The 16,595-nt window shown below is 41.7% G+C and overlaps 1 protein-coding gene across 1 annotated transcript; it reads left to right on the top strand.

Annotated features, from left to right (window-relative positions):
- Positions 1-251: 251 nt before the first annotated feature.
- LOC307253361 (extracellular matrix protein 2) lies at positions 252-12,096 on the top strand (the record flags this gene model as incomplete). The annotated part of the gene is made up of 8 exons (XM_080031358.1): positions 252-467; positions 576-780; positions 1,614-1,729; positions 2,996-3,128; positions 3,215-3,372; positions 3,935-4,074; positions 10,943-11,269; positions 11,949-12,096. Exons 1-8 carry the CDS (start codon positions 267-269, stop codon positions 12,094-12,096), a joined length of 1,428 nt encoding a protein of 475 aa, XP_079887484.1. The 5' UTR covers positions 252-266.
- Between the last annotated feature and the right edge of the window lie 4,499 nt (positions 12,097-16,595).

Genomic DNA, 16,595 nt, shown 5'->3' on the forward strand with positions numbered 1-16,595 from the left:
CTAAGACTCAAGGTCCATTTAAAAGACATGTAATACAAAAAATATAACACACACATAAATAAGAATAAAACATTTCTCCAAAGGTATGACTGGTAGCAAATACTTTATAACAAGTGACCGATAAATCTGTACATGTTTTTTTTTTTTAAATAAGATCCTAAAACAATCATTGTAAGCAACCTTAAAATCAGTGCATACTTGATACTATGTCAGTGTGATCTCTCTCTGCTGTGTTTACTGTATAGGCTGGGCTGGGGCGACCACTGATGGGCTGGAGGAAACGTGGAAAGGGAGAAGAGGAGACTGGCACTCTAATGGCCGCACTGAGGGACCTTCATGCTGAGAAGCGGCGGTTGATGGATGAAGGCAAAGCACAACAGGAGGAAGAGGAAGAAGAAGAAGATGATGATGATGACGATGATGATGACGATGATGATGATGATGACGAAGAGGAGGAGGAGGAAGAGGTTTTCATGTTTTTGTTGTACAAATAAGGCTTAAGATCATTGAATGGTCCAGTTGAGTTACTGAAGGAGTTTTTTTGTCATGTCTCACATTCTTATCTTCCCTGTCAGGAGGAGGAGGAAGAGGAGGAGGAGGAGGAAGAAGAAGAAGAGACCACTGAGGCTCCCAGCAATCAAACAGAAACACACTCAGGCTTCACAGAGTCTCCTCTCAGCCAGTGTCAGACTGCAGACCTAGAAATCAGCTGCAGGGGCATCGGCATGACGCACATGCCAATCATCCTTAACCCCCAGGCCACACGGCTGGACATGGCAGGTAAGTGTGTGTGTGTGTGTGTGTGTGTGTGTGTGTGTGTGTGTGTGTGTGTGTGTGTGTGTGTGTGTGCGTGCGTGCGTGCGTGCGTGCGTGCGTGCGTGCGTGCGTGCGTGCGTGCATGTGTGCGTGCGTGTGTTGAGGTGGTGGAGATTCATCATACAAAAATGTGCCTGATGGGATGGCACAGAATAAAGATGGAAAGATTTGATCCATCAATAGTTTTCTTAGTAAATCAATGTATTTATCAAGGTGGCCAATAGCCTTTCCTTATTTTATATTTACACATGAAGGGGTATTAATGATTTGCTGTTGCAATCACGTGTCTTAAAAGTAGCACCTACTGTACATTTGGCAAAAACAATGAAAGACTAAGAGAGTGAGTCATTCAAGGTGCTCGGAGGAACTTTCAGTTTGTGTTCATTCTTGCACACACTTTGGACAAAAGCGGTAGTGTTATTTACTACGCCAGCTGTAGTTCCTGGGTGAGCGTACCCATGACAAAGGCATTAATAAAAACTATATATAAAAAAGCATTCTTTGCACTGATGGTCTTGTTTGCTGTTACATGTCATTCATGATCATCAGAGGAAAAATGACTGTTTCAGAAATGTTTCAAAGTTCCGCGTACCACCTTTAAACTGAAAACTAAAATAACAATGTTCACTGACTGATTATACTATTCAGCTTACCTCAATGTAAATATAAAAGGTCCGGTATCAATATGTCACCAGACATGAGCTGTGAGTTAAGTGAAGTTGGCTTCACAAGCCACATGTATAGACTTCCACTACTTATACTGCAATGATATTTTACCCTGTGATTTATCTTTAAAGAGAACAACATCAGAGTCATCGCTTTACAAGATGTTTCTGGTATGCCAAACCTGGACACACTCGACCTGAGCAAAAACCAACTGGATGACGAGTCGTTCAGCCAAAACCCACTGTCTGTGAGTAACACCCTTCTGTGTGCAAATGTGTCACTCACCTACCAACACAGCTGTCCACTTGTTCACCGTTGGTCTCAACTTCTCCAGTCTAATACTCATCCGCAAGTCCATTACACCGATAAAGTTGCATTCTGTTTAATCATGCTTGTAAAGTACCAGTCCAGGCCGCTCTACCCGCTAGTGTTAGAACTTTGTATTGCTGTTCTTTGTGGGCAGAAAAGGGGCAGAACCCAAAGGAAAAGTGACAAAAAACTAAAATGTGCAGATTAAGTTATGACGGTCTTCTATTAGGCGTGATGAATTGGACTATAAAGTTAGGTGTTATTAAATTGGATACCTGAAAAAGCCTCATGTTACACCAAGGAAAGAGAAATTAACTGATAAATAAATGCTGCAGTAATGCTCCCTGCCAGCAGGTAGAGCAAATGCTCTAATTGCAGCAAATGTTATTTTGTTTGCCAGTAGGAGGCAACACTGACACGTCTGCACCTGCATGTCTAAACTGCAGCTAATATCAATTCCCTTTCCTATATTGGTTACACAGGTTAGCATTTGAGGAATTTGGTCAGATATCGACCCAGGAAGGTTTCTCTTGTGGAGAATCTGCTGCATGCTTAATGTAAATGAGTGAGTTTGTCAGTTCCAAGTCATTTTTAGGAGTCACTTTGCATGTAATTACAATTAGCATCCTGTACCAATAATAATAACCAAAAAAAGCACAGATAATTGCAATAACTAAAATCCTCTCTAAGAATAACCTCTGGTCTAACCTCCAAATGACCACAGGCCAAACACAGATCCCGAGAAAAACTGAGGAAACCCACCACACTCTGACCCATCATTACCCTCCACCATCCACATGCTCGCACAGTATTATCTGGTCAGACCAGTTGGAAAACAGCTGCAGCCAACGATGTGGAGAATAAAAGGAAATTATTTTAAGAATTTTTTTTTCTTCGTTTTCTGCTCACGTCCCAGTAATAACAGAGGACTGGTGTACCAGCTTGGAGGGATACTGCAAAAATAAATAAATAATAACTTTCACTCAAAGATTTACACAGAAGCTTTGCTAAAAATACAACATGATAGATGACATGGAAGAGATGCACAGATGTGACTTTCTCCCACTTTGAATGTTAGCCTACTGTGAACTCTGTTGCCTGCTTGGCAAGTCTGGTCGGAAAGAGTATGGATCTGAGAGGGTGTATCCATTTAAACTGTTTTATCTATCTTAACCTCTCCTTTTTCATGATTATGTTTTTGAAGAACTTGACTTTTCTGAAGAAGCTGAACCTAGACGACAACCAGCTGACCAGGATCCCAGCACTGCCTTCATCTCTAGAGGAGCTCAAGATGAACAACAACAAGCTCAGTACAATCACCCCTCACTGTCTCAAAGGTATATATAGTATCAAGTGGAAGAGAAACAACTTGCCTTGAAGGGAAAAAAGGATAACACATTATTTCTTATTTTTTTCTCTCTAGGTTTGACAAACCTGTTGAATCTGGAACTGGAGCAGAATAATCTCCAGGAAGCCGGTGTGTCGCCGCTAGCCTTCACATCGCTAGAGAGACTTGTGGAGATGCAGCTGGACCATAACCACTTCCGTTCAGTCCCTCTGGGCCTTCCTCCCTCCCTTCAGGTGCATTGGGATTCACTTTACAGTATTCCTGGTCAACAATCACTCCTCCTTCAAATTTAGAGATGCAACGATCCACTGTTCTTCAGTACGATCCGATATCTGGGTTTTGGATATCGGCCGAGACCGATACTTTCCAATATATCATAATTATTATACATTTCTTTGTTTGTGAAGATGTTATGTGTATGGTTAGGAAATCTTAAGCCACACAGCAATTCTAATTTAAAGAGCAACACATATACACAAATGCATTTACTGTAGGTTTATCTTAACTGCTTTGAACTGTTTGAATGCAGAAGAACATCAGAACTCAACTTTTGAATTGATACATTTTAATATTAATGTGTGCTGTATCAAAAAGCTATGGTCTTAACATTTTAATTACTTTCAGATAATTTGGATTTCTGTAGATTTTTTTTCTTTTGCAGAAATGTACTCAGGGTCACTTCAGAAAGCCAGACACCAACATGAGGAAAATAACTATCCTGACAACGCTGTCTGTCTGTCTGTCTGTCTGTCTGTCTGTCTGTCTGTCTGTCTTTTCTTTTTTTCTTTCGTGTAGGAGTTGGAAATGAATGAAAACCTGATCGAGGAGGTCAGAGATAGGGCATTGAGGGGCTGCGTCCATTTGAGAGCGCTGGACCTGAGTCACAACCTGCTGCACGAGCAAGGCCTCGCTGCCAACGCCTGGATCGGTCTCAAGTATGTCTGTCCATCCATAAATCCATCCAAAAATCAATCCATGCATCCATCCATCCATCCATCCATCCATCCATCCATCCATCCATCCATCCATCCATCCATCCATCCATCCATCCATCCATCCATCCATCCAGTGCAGTTCCTCTATCAGCCACAAGAGGGTAGAACGGTGTTATTTGGGATTCTGCACACTTTTGCTATAATTTTTAATGTTTAAGCGTTTATCAGTTAATGGTTCTGGCACTAGTTTTGAGATAGCAATTTGACAATAGATCTTCTGACGAATCAAATTTCCATTCCTGTTACCAATATAAACACATGACAGGGTTCGACATAACGTATAGCCCGATGGCCCGGGGCCAGTAAAATCATATGCAGGGCAAGTTGATTGGCCAGTCACTGTCCCGCCCGGGCCAGTGACTGGCCAATCACAGTTCAGTATCTTTTTGTAGACTACATCATGGTTCATTGAAATGCGCGTTCTGAGTCGTAATGAAAGCAGTGTTTATTTAAGACTCAATATAATAAACCTAATATAAAATATATTCTTTAATGAAAGGCCAGTGGACAACCGATGCGTGGGCGTTTTGACAAGGCACCGTTGGCAGAGCTGCCTACCGTCCGCCTGCGAGTCGACAAATCAATCGACTTACTCTGCCCCCTTTCTTTCTTCCCACAGCAGAGGTTGAGGCGCAGAAAATGATAACTGCGCTTTTCCTTTATCTGCCGCCGTAATGTTACAATATTTGCATCCAAGCCCCAATGGTAATACAAATGAGAGGCGTTATTTAAACGCTGTGAATGCGTCTCCGGTGATTGTGTCGGTTGTAGACAGAAACGAACGGAGGGACTCCGCTCACTGTACAGTTCCTATAGTCGCGCAGTTTGGCACTGTGTTTTCAGGCTCGAGACATTCAATCAGATCGCGGAAGTCTTTCCCATTGAAATCGCTAACGGGGAGAATATCCCCGGTTATTATTTTAGCCACAAACCACAGTTCATCTGCGCGGCGGCTCACTCGCTGGCGAGATCACACGGTGAAACGCTGCTGTGATCGGACGAAGGCATTGTGTGTTTCTAAGGTGATTTAACGTCATAGTCTTAGACGAGCGTTTAACTTATGCTGCATATTTTGCACTGCATTGTTTTTTATCAATAGTTTGAAAAAATGGTCCCACACCGGACTCTTATATGTGAAGCTGACACTTCATGGAGAAGTGACACTGCTGCAGCGCGCTCACGACCAGACGTGAACTCACATACACGGTGAAATCTCCCATTAAAAAAACGGCATAACCCACAGATTTTCGGATTTCTATTCTATTTTTAAAGTCAACTTGAGCGAAAGTGGAAAACCGGTCATTCGGTCGACACATTCACATCCCTAATGCATATAGAGAAAGTAATAAAAACAGCCTACCACACCACAAAGAATGATCAGACCTTCATCTCTTATTTATTTTTTATGTTTGAACATGACTTCTGCAGGTGAACTATTCATTAAACTGCCCAAATTCAAGAATAAAAACAATCATCAAACTACTGGACTTTAAAATACTGGCCGACTCTTTCAACATACTTTCAGTTGTAGGCTTCTAATTCAATATGTTTGCCTGGTTTTATATTAAGTGTATGAGCAATATCAACATTTCATATAATTAACTAAAAGAAAAATAACCAAATCTAAAGGGAATATCTATATTGTTACAGTATAGATATTCCCTTTAGATCTGGTTATCTTTCTTTATTTTTCTAATACAGGTATTATAATTATTGACACTAAATTATGAAGAAAAAAAAAGTGTGTGCAGGGCCAGTGAAAATATACAAGGGGCCAGTAAAACTCGGATCCACTGGCCCGGCGGGCCAGTAGGAAAAAAAAGTTATGTTGAACCCTGCATGAGACTGATGCTCTGGTTCAGACACTAGAATGCACAACATCCATTTGAGTTGTTTTAACTCACGGATCATGTCTGTCATGAACTTCAATGCCTCTGGCTGACTTTCTGACTCTTTCACACAAAGACAGATACATTCCTTTTGCTCTCTCATCTTATTCTCTTTACCTCTATCTGTCACACACACACACACACACACACACACACACACACACACACACACACACACACACACACACACACACACACACACACACACACACACACAGCATGCATCATTTGTGCACACATATCACAGAAGTTATGACAGCTGACCCTGTGTACTTAGATGAGCGGGCGTCTGAAGGAGAGCTTCAGGGCAACTGTGTTCCTGCATGTGTGTATTTGTGTATGTGTGTCTCAATGTGTCTACGGAGGTGTGTGTGTGTGTGTGTGTGTGTGTGTGTGTGTGTGTGTGTGTTGTTTAAATATAGTGAATTCCAGTGGGTTTTTTCTTTGCTCCCTGGGAGCCTTGTGAACCACAGTGGGTGCTTCAGGGAAAACTAAGGAAAAGAAAGAAAGTGCAATTGAAGGGAGAGAGGAATGATGTGGAGGAAGAAAGAGTTTTTGTGCAGGGCTAAAATGGAGAAAGTTCTACTGGGCAGCACTCATTTGGCGTTTGACACTTGAGCTCATTAGTGGTAAGAGCAGCACTCTTCCCATTGGCACTGCAGGCCTATTAGCTGCTCCTATATTTTAAAAGCTTTCTGCGGGACAGCAAAGACAACCGAACACATGACCAAATTCAGTGGCTGATACCTTTAAAAGGTTATTGATTAGTTGCGTTAAACAAGACTCTTGCCAGTGGTTTAGGGTTATATGTTATTCTGCAGACCAAAACTTAATTAAATCCATGTTGAACTGGTTGTGGGGAAATCAATTCATCCTGTGTCTCTGCAGAGGTGTGTGGAGAATCAGACAGAGTGGAGAATGGAGAAACAGAATGAAAAGGTAAATGGCATAATGGTCAAATAAAGTGCACTGTGCTGGCTATGTTAAGTTGTGCACCTCTGTTCCATGTCATGGAGTCAGTGTTGGTGTTTGGAGGCTACTGTGACGTATACTGGAGGGCTTACAGGGAGCTGGGGAGTGTAGTTTGGTCCTGGGATCTGTCTCAGGCCGGCCCACTCCGGCTGCCAGAATCTCACCTCATTACCTACCTTGTAAATATATATCTCAGCTGTGGGCAGTAACGTGTGTTTGTGTAACCTAATAATATATTGGTATTAGTTTTTTCCCAGCTCCAATTCCCCCCCCCCCCCCAGTAAACCTATGTCCCAATCTGTCTTTATTTACATTTATTTCAGTCCCCTTGGGTGTAGTAACAACCATGTAAGCATAGGCACATGCTTGACAACAAGTGGTGGAAATATATCTCTACTACATTTCAGCTAAGCTTTAATCAAAACTCAATAGTGATGCATCACCGTAAACCAGCCATCAGACCTGACTCCAAACTCCATTGCTGCTCTTCTATGTTAGTAGTATACATCATTGTATGGATTTCATTCACTTTCTAATAAGTCTTTGTCATCAAATAACTCAAAATGAAAATAATTCTTAGTTGCATTCTGTTTCAGTTGCGCAAGGCACTATGAGCAGCTAGGAGCTACATTAACATCACTCATTATGCAAATCCAGAATAATAATATTTTATATTGAGTTGATATGTTTTCAATTGCAGTTAATATTCCATGCTGTCAAACGTTTTTATTGGGGAAACTATCACAATCTGGTAAGCATTGCCTAATGCTATGGGGCCGTTTGCAGTTGTTTAATCAGCTTGAATATTATACAGAAAAACTAGTATTTATTAATAATATTTAATAATTTTTTAACATTAGTCTTTAGCTGATTCATTTATATTTTTTACCCATTCGGATTTAATTAGTTATGTTGTTTTGACAAAGAGGCTGTTGTTGAAAAGAATCTCTGTGTAGATTTATCATTTCTGAAAGCTCAGACTGAGCCTGCATGTAGGCACAGGTTCAGTCAACATTACACCAAAGATGTCTGTGTCTTGTTTGGACCTGTCTGAGCTTTAATCTTCAGACCAGCACAAATTAGCTTTATAATAAGCTTCCTAATTTGGAAAACAAGCACACATGCACAAAGCAGTGTATAAAAGCACCAGCTATGCTTTAGCATCACACAGATATCAAGTGGAAACCTCAAGCTTAAATGTAGTAATCTTTGGTTTTCATTTAAAGGTTTCCACTTTGTTAGATGTGGTTAGAAACACATTATATTATACATTTAAATGAATATGAAAAAGTATGTACACCACAGATGTGAGAAATGGCCCAAAATATGAGATTCCAACTGTACTTGGAAGCATGCAACATCATCATGTAGCTCAAGCCATAACCTGCTATCATCCACCCAATATTCAATATGTTATGCCAATTGTTAAGCCTATCCAGCATGCTTCTCAAAGACACTCCGCCTGGTTAAAGTACCTATCCTGGATAGGTATAGCCAAAATGCAGGCAGCTTGTGTTATGCTGGCACTAAGATATCTGCGTGTGTTAAGGAAAGCATGACAAACCCTGTGTACTGGTTCCCATTAGAACCCAACATCCTGAGGATGAGCATCACATAAGCTTGATTATCATGCTTTGCACAAAAACATGGACACAGACACAGACACATTTGTGCACACAAAGACATTTGGTTTTACGTAAATGGAAAAAGAGAAAAGTGTGAACGTGTGAATTGTCAGTTTGTGTTTTTCAAATGTCACCGCATATCAGCATGTTTATATGTCTGTGTATGCGTTTCTTCTTCACAAAATGTTGCACAAAGTTGGACGTGCGTTTGTGTTGGAGTGCGTGTAGGTGGCAGTGGGTAGGAGTATAAAGGGTGGGAGACTCAGAGAAGAGAGGACTGTGTGTCCCTTCGCTCATTAATACCATGTGGAGCTGCAAGCAGGAGTGGACTGCTGTGCTTTCTGGCAAAGATTTAGAATACAAATTAGCAGCACACAACTGGTTTAAACTGGTACTGAGAAACAAATGGAGCGATGATGGTATTACATTTTATAATCCTTAGCTGCCACAATATGTATAAGTATAGGATAAACAAAGCCTGTCGAGGAGTGTTCTCTTCTGTGTTTTGAGTCAAATCTGTCATTGTGCTACCTCCAGCGGGGCCACCAGGGATTTTGGGCCCAATGAAACAATATCATATTGGGCCCCACCACCACAGGCCACAAAAACTCTATGTAATTGCTTTGAGCACACCTACAGAACCCAAATGACCCATTCAAAGCTAACTTTTACTCTACCTTTGCAGGCTTGCACGTTTTGTAGGGCCCCTGTGAGTCACAGGCCTGTAAAACTGACCTAACTTTGCCCCCCTTTACAGCACCCCTGGCTACCTCCCCTGTGTCTTATTATTTTTTGTTTTTTACAAAAAACATTTATGGTTGTTTTAATGTGATGTTTAATTACACCTGTGTTAAGCAGCGAGCAAAGTGACTCACCTCAAGTTTCTATACTAGTGAGCCTTACCTTACTAAACCTAGTTAATAAGGTCTCATCCTATCCTTCCCTGTGATACAAAAACAAATGATGAGAATCTGCTTAAAGTAAGCCTACCAACATTTTACTGATTTATTCATTTAAACCCCTTTTGCATTGTCATATCATCCATCTCAAACCATGACCCTGACCCCTGACACCTAAACCCACAAAAACACCACTGATTGATGTTACCTGGTCGATGTAAGGTTCAAGGGAGAAGAGTTAATGGAGAGGTTTTTCTATCACCTAGTCACCTTGACGAGTAGAAGAAATGCTTAGGGCACTGAACATCAGTCATACAAATGCAAGCCCAAGTGTCTCCCAAATCCCTAACCCTTTGCTCTCTTTCTCCCCATTCATTGGTCCCCATTTTACTTCCCTGTGTGGTCATTGGCTGACCACCTCAGGGTGTTGTGGATCCATTGGTTGTTCAGTGTTGTCTATGAATGGCTGTAGAACAGGAAATGAAGTTCCTCTCCTGCTGTGAGCTGTGCTGCAAACTCACAACAGCTGTATGAGATCTTCCAACAAAAACACTCAACCACTGGACCACGTCTTCGCCTTAGGCCCCTGAAAGCTTTGGTTTCCTCTAGGACCATTCATTCTCTTTCCTGTCAACCAAACATTTTCATTACCCTTATCTGCCACTCGGCTTCAAATTCCCCTTCAAACTGTCACGCTCTCTTACATTATAGATTTTTTTTCTTTCCTTGTACTCTCTGTGATTCCCCCTCAAGTCTATAGCCTCCCACTTTGACTCCCTGCCTCTCCAACAGCGCTATGCTGGAGTCCAGTAAATATGAAAAGGACTTCTGCAATGAAAAGTCTTTGCAGACATTTTGTAATTAAACAAAGTAGTGGGTAAAGTGAGATCATAGATCAGTCAGGGCACCACTAAAGTTGCTACAAGTCACCCTGAAAAGATCATGAATGTACCAAATGTCACGGCAATCAATCCCATACTTGTTGAGACATTTCCTTCAAAACCAAAAATGGCAACCTCATGCTGGTAGTGATAAAGTTGTCTGATCCCCGAAGTCTTCAGGAGACCCTTCTCTAGGAACCATGTTTTTCTTTACCAGATTTTTTTCAGGTTTGTCTGTTGATCTAGTACATGTTGAGATATTTCTAAGGAAAAGTGAAAACTTTGACCTGCTGGTGGTGTTAGAGAAAATGTCAGGCCATCACCAAATCAGTAGGATTTGTCTTCTGGGGACCATAAATGTCATGGCAATCCATCCAGTAGTTGTTGAGATATTTCAGTCTAGACCAAAGTGGTGGACCAACCAACCGACATACCGTCCATAGAGTCCTGCCTGCTGAAAATATCTTAAAGTAGAATTGTCAATGTGGGTCTTCTTTTAGATGTCAAACTGAGGTTCATGATTCTTTTGTGTTTCTTCCCAGGTCCCTGGAAGTTTTGGACCTGTCCTTCAACCAGTTCACCTCTGTCCCAATGAATCTGCCTCGTCCGCTCCGTAAACTGACCCTCCAACACAACAACATTAGTCACATCCCCGCCTTCCCATTCCGACACCTGAAGCCCGGCTTACAGATCCTCCGTCTATCCCACAATGCTTTGAGCATTGAGAGTATGGAACGTCGCTCTTTTGTTGGAACATACCGCTCACTGGGTGAGCTCTCATTGGACAACAATCGTCTCGGAAATATCCCTCGCTACGTTCGACAGTTTAAGAACCTGCAAGTGCTGAGGCTGGACAACAACCAGATCAGGTAGAATCACTTTTTCAAAAGAGTAATTTTTTAAATCAAACACAATTTTCATGCAGGGATAAGCTAAATGCTGGCGTGCCTGTTACTCAATGGTTACTTCATTATATTGACTCTGCTAGGGCAGCTCCCTTTGGAAATTACTTAAAGGCGATCGGAAAAGAAGCAAAGAAAGATACAAAGACACATTCAGTGGAAGTACATTCATTACAATCCCCATTTCAACAAGTTATCAGTTTTTACAAACATTTCCTATGAATGTGTGTGAACAGTACTCAGTCCCAGAGTATCAAGTTTGATCTAATACATCAACACAGTTGACCAAAGCCAAAGCAACACTTATGAATGTGACTGTGTGAATACCATTGTGATTTTTTTTACATGGCCGGTAGCCCATATCAATGAATGTATCTCAAACAAAAAAACTTACCAAAAGTCGCCCAATAGACTGCTTTAAAGAAGTGGAAGCAGGTTGATTTCCTCACTTGGGTTGAGATTGTTCCCGTTTTAAAGATGGGCGATGGGGGGCACTCATGATCTAGTGGTTAGAGCATCCCCCTAAAGGCTCAAAATATGTCTAATAAAGCGAAAAGCAGCAAATAATTATTATTTAAAAAAAGTTCAGATACACTATTCAGATGTTGGATGTCTAACTTTAAGTATTTGTATGTTGTGGTTGCAGGCTGGTGAGTCAGTGGGGTGTGTGTCACCCTCGTAATGCGGGTTCCACCTTGGCTTCCGTCCACTTGGAAAATAACCTGCTGGAGGTTGAGAGAATTCCTGCAACTGCCTTTTCCTGTCTCACTGATGCTCAGGGACTGGTCCTCTAGCTGCAGCACAGGGCCCTTATAGGACCACAAGACCACACAGTGGGACACACATACATGGACACAATATACGCATGTGCATCATCATGGAAGCTGGAAAGAAATCAAAGAATATGCAACCTTTGTGATTCTAATTGTGTTGGAGATGAATACCATGTACTTTTTGAGTGTGAAAATGTGGACGTAATGTATTATAGAAAAAAGTACCTGCCAAATTATTATGTTTATTTTCCATCCATGACCAAACTGATTTCGCTTTTGAGGGCAAGTAGGCCAGGGGTTATTGTTAAAACAGGTGCCTTTTTGAGAAATGTTTTGCCATTGTTTAAATTATGTTTTTGTTTTGTTTTTCCTTGCCGTGCACCATTGTTTTGTTTTGTAATGATTTCAGTTGAATTGTGTGCTCCATGCCATGTGCTATGGCCGTGAGCCGTAATAAATAAATGAAATGAAATACTGCTACTCAATTTGAAAAATAAGTTTATCATGTACTTTTCTGAGTCCGTGCTGTTGTTGTATCATCTCCAAACCCCATCCTTTTTCTTTCAAATCTTGTCCTTGATTAGGAAAATGACTGTCATTTTTTTGTTTGTATTAAAGCAAATCTGTGGAATCTGGATCTGCTGAAAACACAGGATGTACCCTGTCTTCTAATTGTAGTTTAAACTATAAAAGGTCCTGCAAGAGAAGCTATGATAATGAGTGTCTCTGAGAGAAAGTGACAATGTTACACAAACAGTGACACAAAGTGACCCCAAGGGGCCCATTAGGAGGGAAAGTGGAAACATAACACACACTCCCTATTACCACATGAGTTCCAATAAAAACATCCACCACCAGCTGTTCAGCAAAAGAACATAGTCACTCTGTAAAGGGGGCTTCAGTCAGGGCCACCAAACATGTAAAGACTGAAGGATTATGTACAGTCATTGGGGTGCAGGTATGTCTGCGTGAGAGATATAGGCAGGCCAGTTATTCGGGTTACCAGTAGTAGAGACGGGAAAAAGCCGGGGTACATTTGAGCACTGAGTGGAGATAAGCGACAAACAGCAAGCTGGCTTTTCGGACACAATACAGCAATTGTTCTCACAAAGTACCTATGCTGATCAGTGAAAGACGAGAAGAAGCAGCAGTTCATGTGTAGTTGAGTCCAATTAGATGTGGTTTTCAGACAGAGAGGACCGGAGATTTAAAACAGAAGAGTGAGGAAGGCCGAGAGAGAGAGAGAGCTGGGGCACGCTCCTACCGGCCAATATTATTGACCCAGATCTTAAATATCAAGGTTGTCTCGCTCTCTTTCTCTCCGCGTGAAACCACACTATATCTAACCGTCCATCTACTGCTGTTTTTCCCTCTCCCAAAGGCTTATCCTCCTTCACCTCCTGCACAGTGAAGTACAAAACAGCAAACAATGCACCATTCTTCTGACTCAGCAAATCAATGATCTCGGCCCTTTCAGAGCTTGCTTTGAGCTCTGTGGTGTGATTGTTACGTGAATGAGAGCCTTGACCGTAACATTTCTGGGCTAGGTAACCATAAAGTGCCATTGGTCAGCCAGAGCCAGAGGGAAAGTCCCATACCTTGTTGTTATCCTCTCTTTCTTTGTATTCCTCTCATTTGGGATACATATCCAAAACTGAACATGATTTACAATGTAGTCAGCTGCCTTACACCAAATCCTGCTGCAACAAACATAATGTCTATATATGCAGTCTCACTGAGAAGTAAATATTTTATGAGGGCTGATGCAAGTGCGAGCAATTCTGTATTTCAGTCTCTTTTTAATTTGTTAGACCGCCGTGCAAAGACACAATTCATTTGAGTATGATTGAATATAATAACAATGATACATTTTGTAGTGTATAAGGTATAGTTACAGAGCAGTGAGTACACTTGCTGTGTATACTACCTTGCTCCAGCCAGGTATATGTTTTCAACAGGGAGCCGTGTTTCTGCTGCTCCAAATGAAGAACAGAAGGTCCCCTGCAGACGCTAGAGTTACAAGAGAGGGAGGCAGAGGTAGAGAGAGAGAGAGTTAATAGGAGAGGAAGAAAATGAAGCTGGGTCGTCAGAGGCAGATGACAAAGTTTCAAGGTTATGATAGCACATGCTAGCCTGGTCCTACCAGACCATCGTACTTAATTTTATTTCTACAGAAGACTACTGAAGGGAAATGAAAATTGAGCCGAAGTAGGTAGGCGGGCGGTACCAGGCTAAGCACATGCATGGTCTGAATATGCAATATAACACACACACACACACACACACACACACACACACACACACACACACACACACACACACACACACACACACACACACACACACATTTATACTTTTCACTCTTTCAGCCTGGGCGTGTAATCACATGTCAGATTTCTGCTTTCAGTCTTGTGCATGTGGTGTAGTCCCCATAATTGTACACTTATTTTACAAACAGCACATTCACATTTAAACTGCTGCTCCTACACGTACAGGCAGAGCCTAAGCTTTGCACAAAAGCTGCACTAGTTTTTTGCAGTTTGCCATCTTTGTAGTATTGCACAGATGGATGCCCCAGCTCTGATCCTAAATCCTTAAAACCCTCTGCAGCATGTCACATGCAGTATTTCCAGATTTGACAGGCTCACCACTACAGTGCCGTCCATCATAATGTTTGTGACAAGACTAAACTGTTAAACCGACATCCCATCACTCGAAACAGATGTTTAGCATCCCGTCAAAGTGAGCCCCGTTTGTAGGAGGTTGACCGGAGAGCAGTGTAGAGCTTTTCTTCTCCAATGTTCTGTCTGTTCTACCCGGCGACAGCAGCTTCCTGTGTTTGTTATTGGAGGACTGGGGAGTGCTGGCTGATAAAATAAAAAGCCTCAGTGCACACACAGAGAAAAGCAGCTAAAGAATGTTTTTTTCCTGACTCAATTGGGCATTACACACAAGCAGATAAAGCGAGGCAAGGGGAAGAAGATGGCTAAAGACAGGCCCTCTGCTAGAACATGAGATTGGGTTCTGGTGTTAAGGGTCAACTATTTAAGGTCAACAAGAATGTGCTTACTGCAGTCAGTGTGTCGAAGAACTGACCGCTCAGCCATCGGCCCTGGTGTGCTCGTCCTTGATAGCAAGTAGTATGAAGGACTAGCAAGTAACTATTTATGGGCTGAATTTCAAATCCAAAAACACAGAAACAACATTTTGATCAATATTATTCTCTTCTCTCCCTCTGCACACAAAGGCACACACACAAACACACACTGACTGCATGGCAGCACCTACGCAAAAGCTAACAAGTGGGTGTTCTAAATCTCTAGAGACACGTTAGCTGAACACTCGTAGGACAAAAAAGAGTTTAATTTGGATGCCAAGCCCTCTAGCTACAGACCAACACCATAATCAACTGAACCACAGCGCTAGAGAGAGAGAGAAACAGGCAGACAGAAAATAAAGAGAAAGACTGAATTTACGAAACCAGAGAGAGAGAGAGAGGAAGCAGAGAAAGAAGGAATGTTATCTGCAAAGACCTTTATCAACACTCTGTCCCCTGCCAACACCCCTGCAGGGCATTGATCTGGTCTGCATGCCTTTTCCTACACTGTGGATACTGCCCTCTGTGAGAGAAAGAAAGGCATATAACTAAGCAAAAATACAGGCAGGAGAGTCAGTCTCCTCTTGAAACTGAAAAGGATATGATGCTCGAAAGGCCTGAAATCCTGAAGAGCTCGAGGACAGTGCGTCTGCAACCGTCTGTGTGGCCGACTATTCTGTTTTCACAGGGTTGGAAAAGTTCCCAGATGGCGTGGCTTGCCAAAGCTCGCTGCCTCGCTATGGTTGCTGGCAAAACATTCAAATGGAAATCATAGAGGAGTTTGCGAGAAAAAAACCTGCATCCTTCCAGAACAAAATGTATTAGAAAAAGCGTGAGAAGATACCAAAATCATACGTTTTATAATCACAGATGCCAGGAGTGCTTGTTGGTGGTGCTTAGGGGTATCACCGTGTTCTATCACCAATAGTTATCAGAGATGAATGGGATGCTTGGCCTAATGCAATTTATGAGTGGTTCATGTTAAAAGATAAAGATAACATATGACTCAGCAAACGTTATTATAAAAAAACACAAAATGCTTCCAGAGGGGTGTTGACAGCTGAAACCTTCCTGGAAGTATTAGCCTTCTACGGCCTGGGATTTTCCAGACCAACAATGTGATTACAATTACGATGCCGTTCAATAGATATACAGTATAAGGGATACTGTCATCCAAAATAAAGTAAAAGAAGAACATCTTTCACAAATCAAAAATGGTGGTTACATTTTACCCTCCATAACCTCACAGGTGCCAAGACTAAAAAACATTTTAATACCTTAACATGCTTCTTTTCTTTTAGGATTTCATTACAGGAGCCACAATAACAGCTTACAGTGGGTCTCTGGGGTGCTTCTGCATATTGCAGTCGCACTGTAGTGAAGTCTGTCTGTTTCAGACAATGCAATGTTTTAGCATGTGTTT

Source organism: Ammodytes marinus (assembly GCF_949987685.1).
Source record: "Ammodytes marinus genome assembly, chromosome: 7".
Lineage (NCBI taxonomy): Eukaryota > Metazoa > Chordata > Actinopteri > Uranoscopiformes > Ammodytidae > Ammodytes > Ammodytes marinus.